We start from the raw sequence: 15,663 nt of genomic DNA, 5'->3' as shown, positions 1-15,663 counted from the left end.
CATAAGGATGAAACTACAGGACAGAAGGAAGCTGTAATAACCTTAAAATATTTAGCCTCCAGTTTTTAGCTTAATCTGGCAATTGCAACGCTACAGTCTACCTTTTATGAAAGTTCACACCCATGGCCATATTCAAACTATAAAGATTTCGGTCTCTGGTTAAATATCACCATCACTTTAAAATCCCATGTAGAACACATATCACAAAAATTGAAGACATACATTGGAGTTTTGCTGCTCACCACAGTGGATCATCTGCATGTCTAGCATCCTCCCCTGCCACACCCACCCTCACCATGTCCTCCTTCATTACATCCGTGAATCTTTTCTGTGTTTTTCCTCTTTTCCAACCAGCTGGAAACCTGGTTGGAAATGGTCGGTTTAATTCTAGACTGAACTGGTGGAAACACTCTGATCAGCTGCTAAATCAACTGACCTCTTCTTTGAATGGATGCCAACATCACTTTCTTGTATTCACCTGAAACCTTGCTGCGTTGAAGATTAAGTTGACTGCAGGTTTAAAAGTGTCACCACTGCACAATTAGAAAAAAGTGGCTGCAATTAGCTTTTTAACAAGCTAATTGCTTGTTAAAAAGTTTAGCCACCATGCACAATGCAGCGCCTGCTCCATACATCCCCCTTCAGCTCTGAGGGTGGGAAGGGGGTCATACAATTAGGCCACCACAGCCCAAGGGGGAAATGGCAACAGTCACATAGGGGGAAATGTGACACAGATTAACCCTTTCAGTAGAACTCCACCCCTATTTCAGGAGCTGGCCTACAAGTTCTTCCTGTGCATCATAAAGGGGAAATGGACAGCCTCGGATTGAGTGTTTATTATTACATAGGAGGCAAGAGGATATGTGTGACGTCACAAGAGTATTGTACAACCGTCTGGGAAGGAGGGACAGGCCAAAAAAAGGTCAGGATACGTGAGGTCTGGGATGGCGGCGTAGGTTTATACTAACTCAGGGTGGTCCGAGATGACTGCAACACACAAAAATCTCAATGAAGATATTTGGGATGCAGGAGACTAAAGAAAGTCAACACACACACACGCACACACACACACACTGAGAGGCCTGAGTTGTGAGAAACGTCCTGGACAATGTTCCATTGAAGGGAGGAAGACAATAAAGCCTACAGATGTGCTGCTTCTCTCAGCCTTTTTCTAGGCAGCATACCAGGCTGTCGGAGTAAAATACCAGCACAGAATAGCTCACAGAAAGCCAAACCTACAGTGCAACACCCTGACATTTTGGTGAAATAGCTGAAATCCCCCTAGTGAAAATCCCTACACAGGCGTGATGTGTCCGGCTGTGACAGGGCTGAGCTGGGAGTCTTCCCAGCATTTTTGTGGGTTAAACATGCAGCTTGGCTTCCACTAGAAAGACATACCAGACGTGTGAAGCATTCAGCTCCTTCCTGTCTAGAAGCTTGAGAGATGGTGCTTACAGAAACAGCAGCTTCGACACGGCTTATGCTCACATCCTTTTCAGGCTGCACAGACTTTAACTGGGCTGTCTGATGTCTTAGTTTTAATCCAGAAATCCACAAAAAAAAAAATTAGCTTATTGACAGACAGTCAAAGATAACAGGAGAGCTGTCACTTCCTGCGAGGTTTCCCCCAGGTGTTTCCTATGCACCGTGTCAGCAACATGCCCCTTACGTCACTCTGGACCCTCTTAACCTAACCCTGCCCATGAACCTGAAAGTTGAGGTGACCGTCAGCGGTGATTTAACCAGACCATGACACTGCCAGCAAGGAAGCATAGACAAAGGCAGGCAGGGTACAGGGTTTGTTCTGCTATTCAGATGTGAAAAAGTCACACAGACCCGCAATCCAACAGCAATTCAGCGAAGTGCAGCGTGGTGGGACAGTTGTCTGCGCTCAGTTAACAATGCAGAAACAAGGCACTGAATACAGCCCCCCAGAGAATCGCAGCATTGCCAGCTCTGCCAGACTCAGAGCGACGAAAGAAAAGAGCAGAATTACACAGTTTTGTGAGAAAACGAGGAGAGAAAAAAATGAAGCCGAGTCACGGCTCATTGGCCTCTTCGGCAAACTCAACTCTCAGAGGTGAGCCGCAAACAAGCATGGAAAACAGTGAGAAAACAATGAAAAATGAGTAAAGTGGAATGCAAAATACTGACTGCGCTGTTGGTTTAGCAAAGGTCAGTGAAATAATGTGACAGTTGGTGGTTTAGTGACTGGAGATTAGGTGGGTAATACAACAAATTCTGCAACAGAGTCGGGTTAGTAGGTCGTCTGACGCCAGTAAATGTGACAGGAGTCAGAGAAAAAGCACAACTTTTAAACATTTCTACACTTTTCTTCATTATCAAAGCTAAACCAGTGATAGCGGTCAGTACATTAATGCCGATGGCAGGAAAACAGAGACCATGATTAGAGATGAGCTGAAAAGAAAGGATTGAGTATTAAAGTCAATTTTTAAGCTGTGCATCTGCAAGCTGCTTTGCAACCCACCACTGCCCCAGCTCCTATTTCATGATATATGTGATTTAGGCTACGTCTACACTAATCTGGTCGTCTAAAAACGCTCCGCATCCACACTATCATTTTCAATCGTTTCCGAACAGTTGTTCATCCACACTGAAACGACTGAAAACGCTTGCGTTGCTGTATTGCACATGCGTGAAACGTAAGACGATTCGACCTGTCTCATTTCTGTCTGCCGTTTTTTTACTTTCCAGCTCTTTGAAACTTTGTTTTTTAAATGGACTAACAATGAGGTGGAGTGTTGCTGCAAGTAACACAAAAGTTGCAAAAGCGAGTGAGAATTAAAGAATTTGAAGAAAAGCTATCTGGAGCATGTACAAACTGATATTAATCTTTAACAATAATTGCAGGTTAGTCAACCAGAAAATGAACCAACTGATCTACACAAAGCCAAAAAAAATTACAAATCCTCACTTTAAGGATTTGAGAGTGTGTTTCTTCAGTCACAGCAGTTTTGTTGGAGTGCAAAAAGGAAAACTCCGTCTTCTCCTTTTGCTCCTCGGTGGACTTTTAAGTTTTATTACTGCTGGAAGATATTTAAGAGATTTACGTTGTGAATCAGAGCTAGGTGTCATAACCGAAGACTCAGCAACATCCTCACACACATCGTCTCCCCAGCGTTTTGCCCTTTATGCTGAACCTGCTTTCAATATTTCAGCAAACTGACGTACTTCCTGAACCGTCCCCAGACCCTGTTCTGGTCCAGGCGTGACCAGAAGTCTACCCCCGCACACATGGGAAGGCAAGGGAGGACGGAAAGGGAAGAAAAGGGGAGAGTATGAGGCAGGGAGTGAGAGGGATGGAGCAAATCAAAAACAGATGCTTGTACACGTGTGATTCAGCATTGCAAATCTGAGCCGAGTCGAAGCCCAGCGAATTCCTCCTGCGTCTACTTTTCACACTGTCGGGGTAACAGCTTCGTATTTTCGTTGGATGTGCAGTCACTTTTCATTCCTTGGGTAGCGACAAACAGCCACAGCTGCACTGTGAAATTCCCACTACAGTCGATAACATTATCCTATGTAGCTGTGAGCTGATGTTCACACACCTGGAAGCCACCCAGCCAGGGAGGCTTTCCATGCAGCCCGGTCATCAGGGGAGCCATTATAGAGACATGACATTAAACAGAGAAAGCTCTCCAGTCACATCTTTCTATCTGTCCTATTAAACCTCAGTTAAAATCTCTGTGAAGCTTATTTTATGTGTAAAGAATTCAGTGATAAAAAATCCCTAATATGGGTTATCATGTCTGCTTTCTGTGAGTCTGCTGACAAATGACGCAGAGCCATAAGCTCACAGCCAAACCCAGAGGACAGCTCCTCACATGCTGCTGCTTTCCACTGGAGGGCAAGTTTAAAAAAAAAAAATAGCATATCAAAAACACAGCTGACGCACGACAGGCCACAAGATCGAAGCAGGTCAACCGCCACACGCTGAGGACATTAGGTATTTCTGATTGTCTGTCATTAAGAGATCAATTTTGGATGGCAAAGCAGATTTTTATCATCCAAACCTTTTGTCATTTTTCTGTATTGCCCAATCATGAGCGAAGGCATTAAAAAAAAAAGAATACCAAGAAAAAAAATCCATGATGTAAAATATTTTTATGCTTTTTACACCCCGTTTCAGTAAAACTGACACAGCATTTCAAAAAAAGATCAATCATGGTCAAACATGGTGGTGGCAGTGTAATGTCTGGGGTTGCTTTGCTGCGTGAGGATATGAACAACTCGTCATAATTGATGGAACCAGAAAATCCTGAAGGAGAATGACGGGACATCCATTCGTCCAAGTTCACCTCTGAATGGCTCAATACAAAATCAAGGTTTTTAAGTGGCCCAATCACTGCAAAGTTCAGAAGGAAATTAGATTCAAATGCTTTGCCGGACCTTAAACAAGTTGTTTCTGCTTAAAAACCCTCAAATGTCGCAAGACTAAACAACTCTGCAAAGAACACTGGGCCAAAATTTCTCAACAGTGTTGTGAAAAACTCTTTGCCAGTTATCTCAAACACTTGATTACAGTTCTTGCTGCCAAGGGTGACACAACCAGTAATTAGGATTGGGGGGCAATTAGTTTTTAAACACAGGGCCAGGTAGGTTTGGATAGCTACCTGGTTTTTAAATGATGGAATCATCATTTAAAAACTCGGGAAAACCGCTGTAAATTGTTCAATAAGTGTAAAAAAGTGCAAACAGAACCATCACATTCAAAAGTGCTTTATCTGATTTAAACGAATCACTGGAAAGCAAAACAACCTTATTGCAGACTTTGTGTATTCAAATCAAAGTGGCTGTTTAGCATTCATTAAACTAATTTTCCAGCTGCTAAGTGAACTCCAGAAACATTTCTCCTTTTGCTACTTTTCTCCTCCACAAAGCCCCAGAAACTGTTTTTTCTTTTTAAATTTAATTAAGTCTTTCCATTTAGAATTGCTCAATCCATGAACCCCAGCAAAGTTGATCTAAAAATGTGAGCTGTTGTCCACATTTTAAACAAACTGAATCATCCTTTCTCAAGATTTTTACTTTTCAGTCTGTCCAGTTCTTTCTTTATTTTTTAAATATATTGTTGGGGCAGAAAAACTGGAAGAAAGACCAGTGGGATTATATACAGCAAATCAGAGTGGATTCATACCCATGCCTCTACATTTCTCTTTTGGTATATAGGTCGCCTTCTCAACCTGGTAAGTTAAACCAGCACCCAGCTAGTTGGTTTTAAATACATTTGATTTCTGAGCACATCTTAGAAAACAGCTTAAACTGGCTGCTTAGCTTAAAGTTAGGTAACAGTTAACCAGATCCAGTTATTACAAAAGGTCCACAAAGTTTAGCATTTCAGCATTTAATTAGGACATTGTCCAGATGCTGCCATGTAGGAACTTCATTTAGCTGTCGCGTAACTGCTATTTCTTGAACTGAGCAGATGTCGAACTTTGAATAACCCAAAATAAGACAACCCACTAACTGGCGATAGTTGTGTTAAGCTGTGAGCTTCCAAATTGAAATTAAATGGATTTGGTTTGTTTCTTCTGACAAAAGCGGCATGTTTTTATGCTAACTGGCTGCTAGGCACACTTTCGTACTTTGAGCTTAAACAGACACCCAAAAGTGATGCTAATCCTCTCATCTTACTCCTGGACGGAAAGCAAACGAGACCATTAATTCCTTTAATGTGAAGTGAAAGCAATAAAAAAAGAGAGAAAGAGACAGATGAGAAAAGAGAGGAAGAAAAAGCCACGCCGCTGTCCTCACAAATTACGCCGGCCTGTGCTGCAGTACATCCGACAGCTGGAATTCACAGTGTGATTAATCCAACAGGAACGTTATCCAGATTATTTATATTAACTCAAAGTTATAGTCCATTTCAAACAGCGCTGAGTCACACTGAAGCCCAGGAAGAGCTGAAGGTGAGTAGATGAAACTAGTGCATATTTCTCTATTGCTAGTGACACAGGTTACATAAGTTTTCACTGTTTCCCTTAATTTTTTTGGATGTTTCCCGTCATGTTTTTTCTCTTTGCCAACAGTTGAACAAACACATGATGCGGACTGTCTCTGGGCAAATTGGATCCCTTCTCCTGCATATCAGGGGAAAAGTTGATTTTCTCTTGAAAATTGTACGAGACATCTGATATCTGCAGACATAAAGAATTAGCATCAGATGTTCCATAATCCAATCTGTTGGGAAAAACAAATGCCAAGTTGTGAGAGGTTCTGTTGACCCACACTGTGAAGTAAGACCAAAGGCTGGGATTATCAGCATAAAAAGCTGCTCAGTGTCTGTGTGATCCTGTGCTTACTGGCCCAGCTCTTGTTTTCCATCTCTCCTGGCCCGCATTAGTCATTGCTTTTGCCGTGGGTTGCGCAAGGAATACTAATCTCAATTTACTACAACTCATCCATCATTTAGTTGCCACAGTGCTGATTCAACGTCTGCGGCGCAGCACGGTCAACCTGCGGAAACACCGGGCGGCTGATCTGAAAGCGAATCGAGAGGAACTGAGCAGCTGTGAGGTCGGGCTATTAGATTTCATTGCACTTGATAAACTGTCCGTGCTCTTGGTCTCTCCTGGCCGTGCAAGCGGCTCTGGGCCTTTGTAATCTCTCGGGACAGATCAGCACAGCACTCGGTATGCGGCGCCCTGCTTTTCACGGCTCTTTGTGTGCACAGTGTGTGAAACGTCTTGCTTTTCATTAAAATGAAATGAGGGGGACAGACGAGCGGCCTCCTTCGACACAAAAGGCACAAAAGGGGTGACATCATCTCTGCATCACAAATAGGTTTTACCAGGGATTCAATTCCATTTACACAAATCATCAATTAACTTTCAGGATTTAGACGCAGAAATAGTCTAACTTAGGTATGCAAGAGGGGTTGGCAACCTTTACTATCAAAGGAGAATTTGGGCCACATTGTAGCCAAAAAACAAGAATCAAAAACGAGAATCAAACGCATATTTATCCTTTTTAATATATACTATTGAGGTCTGTACCATCAGGTGGCTTTGACGTGCAATTCAGTTGGTGAAATATTCACTTTCTCCTTTGACTCAATGTGTGACGAGCAAGAGGCAGGTCTGACTGCGAAACCACACCCTCAGTGTCACCAGCTAATAGGCAGGTGATTGACAAATTACCCTCCTCTCTTTCTTTCCTTACTAAATATAAAGTCTTGAGCAGTCAGTCAAGTTCAAAAGAGACCCACTCAGCTGCTGTGTGACCTTTTCTTTTTCACAGGTCGTCATTAGCTGCCTGACAGCGACACATCCAATCACAGAGTAACAGAGCATCCCTCCGGCTTATCCACCACGGCACCAACACTGCGTCAAGTTCAAGGACTGTGTGCTCGTATTTGGCTTATCTCCACCTCTCACAGTAACACTGCTATCCAACTCCCAGTGTGAGAAGGCATCATCAGTTTTAATTTGCCCATCTTTATATTCATCGAATGGTCTGAACTGGTGAAAGAGATCTAACATAAAGAGACCTCCATCGGAACTTTAAATTTAAAACCAAAGCTTTTAATACCACAAGGAAAACAAAATTAAGCTCCCTCTGTAATAATAAAACAACTTTGAGCTTTTCTTCAATAAAGCAAAAAAGGTGATCTCAGGTCAAGCACTGCAAAAGCAGTCCGTCTCCTGAGCTCTGTCTTACACATGTGTTTATCTGCTGCTTTTGTGTTTGCAGAGACATATTTCTCCTTTAATAATCCACCTTCCTGCGGCTGCTCTCCTGATGCTTTGGAGCATGCAAGAGCTCTTCATCTGGTCTCATTTTAAAAAGATAAAAGCCTCTCCAGCTAATAGCGCTGCACATTCTCAACAGGAGGGCAGCAACGATGCAATTATAAAGCCATATTTCCCTGTGTATCATCAGATCTGTTTTTGATGACACCATTTGGATATTAAGCCTGCAGGTGTGTCACCTCGATGTTGAGTTTTTGAGCGGGCAAAATGTGGGGGCAATCCCTGATTAAGACACGCATCCAACCTACTGCTCTGTGCTGACTTAATCCACTGTCATTTTCATTACCTGCAACACGCAGAGCTGCTGCCCTTAACAAGACGGTGAAAAAAGCTGAAAGCAAACATCACTGAGCTTTCTCGACATGTGAATCAAGCGCATAGACTTAAAATTAGAACAGCAGAACCAACTTACATTAATGCTGGGGAAGCTGGCAGAAAAGGATCTAATGTACGACTCTCACAGGGAAGTCATTAAACTGAACTTCATGTTTCCACATGAGCATAAATATACAATAAGATACACAAGAGACGATGTAAATTAATAATAAACTAAGGTTGTGTTAGGAAATGGAACTGACGGGGAGCAGGTGGTTATCAGTGAAGTTTTTTTGTTTTTTTTTCTTTTACAATTATGGCGCGTTCCCCACCCTCGATTGGCCGGGAGTCACCATTCTGGGAGGAGCACTCTTGGCTGAGCACAAAGGCCACTGACACAGATTCAAGATGGAAGCGGGTCAGTCGGAAATAGAGCAGAAGCAACAAGACCATGCCGGAGAAATCCCTTCCAGCAGCTGGAGAAGTAGAAACACAAGCTTGCAAAACACAAAGATGATCCGTCACAGTCGTGAACCGAGACGCCTGGATTCATCGTGACACAGAGCATTTAAGATGATTCTGATACCATTAAGAATTTAAAAAACCTTGCAATTATAAAGATTTATTAATTCATGACAGAGCAGCAAGAGCAGACCCAGATATTTTAAAATCAGGGTGTTGAAAGGGTCTTTTACACACGAATCAGTATGCACCAGGAATATCAATCAAACACCAGCTGAAGAAGCAGAGCTGGTGATACATTAAAGGCCATTGGTGAAAATTACTTTCATTTAACTTGCTGACTTATTTCTCAATTAGCCATCTGTTCTCTAAAATGACAAAGGAACTGTGATCATTTACTGTATAAATAAGCTGTTATAATTGAGCACAACTCAACACGACATCTTCAAACGCATCAAATCTGGGACATAAAGCAAAGGCTTATGACAGCTAAGATCAAGGACTGACTAAAACCTAATGAGCAAAGCTCTACATGGGCTAACACCAACCTAACATGCATGTCTTCAGACTGTGTGAGGAAGAGAAACTAGACAGGCATGTGGAGAACAAGCAAACTCCAGCTCCAGCTCCCTTTTTAAAATAAATTGCATAAAAGCAGTGAAGCTTTAGTGCACTGGATGTAAATTTGCATGCAGTTACTCCTTAGAATCAAATCCAAATCACTGAGAACTTGTTGCTCAGACTATAAAAGGATCTGCTAAACAATGTTTTATTATTTACTAAAATCTCTACTAAACCGAGGCAGTTAATTCTAAAAGACTGTGACATCCTCTCTCCCCTTATCCAGTCATCTGACTGTGTCACACATTCATCTGTTCACTCGTTTTCTCACAGACGCTATGAGACTCAGAAGCAGGGAGCGCCACAGGTCACTGGCCTTGGATTCCCCGCCTGCCGGGGCTCTCTGCTCTGCTGTGACTCAAAGCAAGCCCCTCATCACGACAGCAGCCTTGTCTCAGCTCGCCGCCCCCAGCTGTTGACATGGGAGGGGAAGAAGGATCATCTGGACTCTTTGCCCTGGGCCATTTTGACGCAGAGAAAAGAGTCTGTTTCTCAGCGGAAGCAAGAATCTTGCTGGACAATGGTCATATTTTTCTGAAGGACTGGAAGCTCACTGGAACGGACGCGCCAAAAAACCCGCCAAATCGCAAAACAGCCATTAATGAAACATCCTTTTAGCTTTCGGTAAACTTCTTAAGACTAAAGGATGTGTTAACTGTAAGAGTCCTAATGTTAATTTTTCCTAAAAGTTCAACTAATGTCTGACATTTAGAAAGTCTAGTTAAATAATCACCAAAATATTTGCGATTATAATTTCTGCCATCGTCACGCAGTCGTAATGTGTGAGAAATACTGGGATCAAATTTCTTTTGTGAAAAGAATAAAGGAACACTCATGTGTTTGACTCTCAGCTCTCTCAGTCTGTGACGTCAGACTAACACATCAGTGAGGAGAAAACAGCTCAAACGTTGCTCATTGCCAGTAACATGCTAGAGTAAACACAAACAGAGGGCCTCGTGCTGCAGTGCAATCCTCACAGACCGGTCCAGATGTGTAGAGCATCGCTGGCTGCAGTCTCACATCTGTCCTGAGAGTGAAGGCAACATTTGTCAAAGAGATTTTAATTCTTCATATTATTTGATGAAATCAAAACTATGTGATATTTGTGTCTGATAGGACTTTCAGATGTGTCATGTTGGGTGATTATAAACACATAAATGTGTGATTAAGAACATTCACAGCTTTACGCCTTCACCAGTGTAGGTGCCAGGTATAAACAAACAACAGCATCTGAAAACTGTGTGTGAGATAACAGCTGTACAGGCTGTAATGGTCTCCATCTTTTCATCTGTCACTTTGCCTCATGCAGTCCAGAAATAAAGAGGGAGGCTATCATCAAGGTTGAGATGGTTTGGACATGTGCAGAGGAAATATAGTGGACAAAGGATGTTGGATATGGAGCTGCCAGGCAGAGGGAAAGGAGGAAAACTTGGATGATGTGAAGGAGGGCGTGCAGAGGGTCGTTGTGACAGAGGAAGATGTTAGTGAGAGTGAGTTGGAGACAGATGATTCTCACTGATTCACCCTTTAAGAGAGATGCTGAAAGAAAAAGAAAGCTGCACCAAGTTTGCATGATATGTTTTTCTTATTCTAAACTGGCAATTTTTGTGATTTGTGATTTCCACATCACGTTGGCATTTAAACCTGTTTAAATAACAGATTTAAACACAAAAATTGAAGTTTGATCCATCATTCGTCCAATCAATCCACTGCCTTAAATGTCCAAACCATTTCACCCTCGCTTCTCTAAAATGTACAAAAGCAACCTGTTTTGGTCTTTGAAACTAATTACCCACCTCATAGCATCTTCAACAAAGAAAGAAAGAACAAATTGGTCTCCTCATGTCGGTAGTCCACAAACCAGAACATTCTGTGACAGTGGTTACGTACATCTTTTGTATACAGTCTATGTATGCATTTCAGGTTAGGCTACTTTTCTTGCAAGTGTGAAAACAGCACATTAAAGTGGAAGAAGAAGAACCTGACTGTCTGCAGTTTTTGCTCCACTAGCTAATCCATTAATAAGTCATCCAACCTTGAGCTGGGAAACCGAGAAGGCAGCCAAGTGTCAGAGATAATACTTCAAAACTTATTTCCTGCATGATTTTACACGTGTGGGAGGCAGGAATGAATCACGCAAGTCCCAAATGTAAAAAAGACCCGATTTCCCTGCTGCTTCCTCCCAGTCATCCACCTCCAGGGTTGTTACATAACACAGCATACTGTAGCTCCGCTTTTAGCTCCACAAAAGAGCCGTTTGAATGGTGTCTGAAAACACTGTTACAGGCTTCAGCGCCTGCGAGAACATACGTTTACTTTACTTCTTTCAGCATCTCTTCTAGTCATTTAAACATCCTGGGCAGCAGATAAAAGACTCTCCACGCACTGTAAACTGGAGGACGGCTCACTTATGAGAACATCTCTCTGCAGCAGGAAAGGAAAATCTGAAAACATGTGCAGCATAAAAAGGGGAGGAGGTACATTTTCACTCCATATCGGCAGATAGGAGATAACTTTATCCACCCATTCATGACCCAGTGAGGCTTCTCCGAGCTCTGAATAATGAGGACGGTGGCTGTTTAACATGCAGCTTGTCTCGCTGTGGCCTCGCCGCACTGCTTTGCATATGAAACGAGGAGGGAGAAGGTCGTGATGTGCCTTCCTCCGGCTCCAGATGGGAGTCATTAAGGTGCTGCTGCCAAGTCGGGAAGTCTTTGATTTGGAAGCAGAGATTTTATCTCAGGGAGCAAACAGTAAAGTTCAGTGAAGTATATTCACTGTAGTAGACTTTTAAGGTACTTTAAATGAGAATTTCCATTTCAGAAGGAAGTGCTGCACATTTATCAGAGAGATTTTGCAATAAGCTTTTAAATCACAGCATACTCTATGGCAAAGAATCCCCGTTATTACAGCTGAGGCCCATAACAATAAAATGTATTTATTTATTTAAGCAGATTAGATAGGATTACACAAAAGTTGAAGAAGTTAGTCTGTGCAACTATTTGGTTTTTAACTACCCATCCTCTTTTTGCACCTTTTTCTATAGTCTGACTTCACATTTTTGAAAATCTAGCACAAAAGAAAATCAGATCACATCATGTTCCTGCATCATGTCCCACATAGCCTTGTTACATACGAGCAACAGAAATTCAACAAGTTGCATTCATTAAAAAATCTGCAAGAGACAAACTAACTCTGCAGGATTAAAATATACCCAGTACCTAACTTTTGACTGCATTTGCCTGATTTCAACTTGCACTGTTTTTACTTTGATGCACTGGTACTTCATCTCTGAGTATGTCTAAGTATCTTTCAGCACTGCACTGGAGGGGGAAATGACCCTGATTCCCCTCCCCATCTGACCGGCTCTTGACTCTGTTGGAAGCACAGGACCAGGTTTAGATGTGGGTGTAGAAAATTCCTTACTTATTTATGTAACCTTTGGAGGACCCCTGTCAGGGGCTTTGGCATAGTCTGTGTGGAAACCTTCAGTTTCCTCTGATCCAGGGATCCCCTACACAATCAGACAGTCTATTCGATCATTTACCTGATTGCTGTAGTGAACGTTTGCTGCTTTTCCTTCTCTTATAAGAAAATTAAACTATTTCAGACCAGTAATCAGCTAATCGGAACATAAATGGGAAGGAGCTCATTCATTATGGAAATCAGTACAGATGATGCCAGGCTCTTGATTAATTCTCGAAAGCTTCGCAGTATTTCCCCTAAAAACATTTAATTGCTTCAGGGGCGGGATAATGATATCTTAGATGTCAAATGGATGCTAATGAATTGAAAACTGGCGCTGTGAGCTCAGATATCAGGAGCTTCAGAGTCAGCCCATGTGACAACTCATGTGGCTGCGTTGCTCATCGTTATCATCGTGCTTACTGTAAGAAACGATGCTGGAAAAAATGCGCACAGTCTGAATGACGCTCCAAACTGGGATTGTAATCTAGCATGTACCAAATAAAAGTGCTGATCACTGTGACAAACCAGCGTGGCGCATTTTAATCTGAGAAAACACATGTTAAGATTTAGGGGGGGAAACACCAGCAAATATGGATAGAATTAATGCGTTCAACAGTTCAAGGAGACATTTAGGATACTGAGTTCTCTGCTCTCACCTAAACCGGGGGGAATCTTTAATGCAGTCCTCAAAATCCACCGTCATCTTGGACTGGATTGGAGTTTTCCACGAGGTTAAAACACGGATTTCATCTCCTGGGAGGATTAAAGTAGAGATGCAAGTTAGTCCACAGCGATCCTGTCTGCGTCTCCTGCTCCTGCAGCAGACCGTAGCTCGCTGACTCGCTCAGTCCTGCTCTGCTGATCCTGAGCCGCTTCACTCAGTACTAAACCCGTTGATGCCTTCAGTGGCTCCTCACAAACTCGGATTTTAGAGCTTCAAGGTGCTGAAAAACACAGTCACGCGGTTTTCATATAGAACGAGTGCTTTAATTTAAACTTGGGGTACTACTTAAATATAAAATATTATTATTATTATTATTATTATTATTATTATTATTATTATTATTATTATTGTTATCAAATATAATAATAATAAGAATAATTAGTAGTTGTAGAAGCGGAGGGAACGTTTCAACCAACATTGAAAGGAGGAAGGGCAATGATTTGTTCTTATCTCCTAATTTTGATTTGCTTACATACAACTGGCAACAAAAAAATGAACAAAAAAATATCTTTTCTTCAGTTTCAGTTGTTTTCAGTGGCAGAAATAGGCTTCCATAAATTGCTAATTGTGGAAATTATAAGTCATCATTCTCATGCAAGTCATATCTGGTAACCACTATGCATATTTATTGAATTATATTTATATTATTATCTTAAATTCAGAAAGTCACATGAATCCAAACAGATAAATGTAGCAGATTCAAAAGTGAAATATTTGCTGATAGAAGAAATTTAAAAAATTAAAATAAAGAAATTCAAATGTAATCACATGGTGCAGCACTAGAGGAAATGCACAGTACTTTCCACCACTGTGAATAGTTGCAGCTTTTAATTATTTTTCAGATTTTCTGTAATCTAAAAATAAAATTCTATGTAAATGAGAACTTATAGCTACAGAGGTGAGACTGACTCAGCATCACCGATCTACAGCATCATATTCATGTAACAATGAATTCTTTTACTTGGTCTTCTCACTTTAGGTAACATAAAGTCCTGTAGTGCAAAATTCTTTATTAGGTTTTAGTAGCAATATTTGCTGCTAAGCTCAGTTTTCACAAAAATTCAGTATCAGTTCAATTGCAAACTGTTGATGCAGTAAAATATCTACACAGAACTGTTTTCCATGAAAGAAGAAGCCTCAAGGCTATTAGGTCTGAACACCATGCAATAGCTCTGAAGTTCATAATATCACAGTCAGAGGTTTATAGTATAGCATTACCAAAATGTAGGTACAAATTTTTATGTAACGCAAAATAATGGTTTCATGACTGAAAAAAATAACCACCAGAGTTTTGTAGAGAATAACAGATTGTCTAAGGAGATGTACCCAATGTACCTCTTTCTTTCTTTCTTTCTTTCTTTCTTTCTTTCTTTCTTTCTTTCTTTCTTTCTTTCTTTCTTTCAATATCAAAATGTAAATGTTACAGTAAATTTGAAGTTTTGACAGCTGTACAATATTGTTTCAACAGCAATTCGTAACAGCTTTACTATGTTCGGTGTAACTTGAAAGCAACATCGCTGACGTCACATTCCAACTTGAATTGAATGAACTAGACAACAATACACCGGCCAAAAAGATTGCAACATTTTCATTATATTTATATTAAAATTTAACAAAAAAGGAAAAACGGAAAAAAAAGAAACATTGAAATATGTAGGTAACTGTAGTACCTAATAACAATGATAATGTTCATCTTAATCCAGTTCTTAAATTTCCACAAAATCCCAAATGTTGGGATACTTTTAAACACTATCTAACAAAACTAGCTTAAATAAAGCAAAATAGAACATGAGAAAACAAAATAGCTTAAAAAAAATTAAAACAATTACAAAAAAGAAAGGAGTTAATTTTTTAAAAACAATCTTTAATTAAATAATTACAAATATAAAGTAAAATGTATTCAAACAGGAGTTCAGTAATTCAAATCTAAAGAAAATATGATAAAGATAAACATAAGTTAAAAATACATAATAATAATAATAATAATGATGATGATGATGATGATGATAATAATGATGGTAATAAAGAGCTCAGTAAGTAAAAAATATAAATAACATAAACTAAAAATAAAAAACATACATAGTGAAGTAAAATAGATCATTAAATAATAAAGGAAAATAAAACAGAACATATCTGCGTTACTAACTGTAGTGCAGAAAAAGTGCACAGCAAATGTTAGATGACATTACAGTGGATATTACAGTGCAATGGAATGTAAAGTCTTGTGGCCAGTGCAATAAATAAAAATAAAAGAAGATTTTTTAAAAACTGATAGTCCTGTGTTATATGTATATTCATCAG

The 15,663-nt window shown here is 40.5% G+C and overlaps 1 protein-coding gene across 4 annotated transcripts in view; it reads right to left on the bottom strand.

Moving 5' to 3' along the window:
• Positions 1-13,483, bottom strand: part of LOC147305689 (arf-GAP with coiled-coil, ANK repeat and PH domain-containing protein 3-like) — a 72,080-nt gene extending 58,597 nt beyond the window's left edge. For all 4 annotated transcript variants that reach the window (XM_086278613.1, XM_086278615.1, XM_086278614.1 and 1 more), the window contains exon 1: positions 13,295-13,483. In XM_086278613.1, the coding sequence (XP_086134739.1) occupies positions 13,295-13,341 (47 nt within the window). In that variant the 5' untranslated portion in view covers positions 13,342-13,483. The remainder of the gene's footprint in view (positions 1-13,294) is intronic.
• Between the last annotated feature and the right edge of the window lie 2,180 nt (positions 13,484-15,663).

This window comes from Aulonocara sp. 'chitande type north' Nkhata Bay, linkage group LG20 (genome assembly GCF_057382095.1).
Source record: "Aulonocara sp. 'chitande type north' Nkhata Bay isolate Kocher_YH1m ecotype deep benthic linkage group LG20, A_spYH_male_GT1.1, whole genome shotgun sequence".
Lineage (NCBI taxonomy): Eukaryota > Metazoa > Chordata > Actinopteri > Cichliformes > Cichlidae > Aulonocara > Aulonocara sp. 'chitande type north' Nkhata Bay.
Note: the sequence above shows the minus strand (reverse complement) of the source record. Positions and strands in the feature narration are given on the sequence as shown.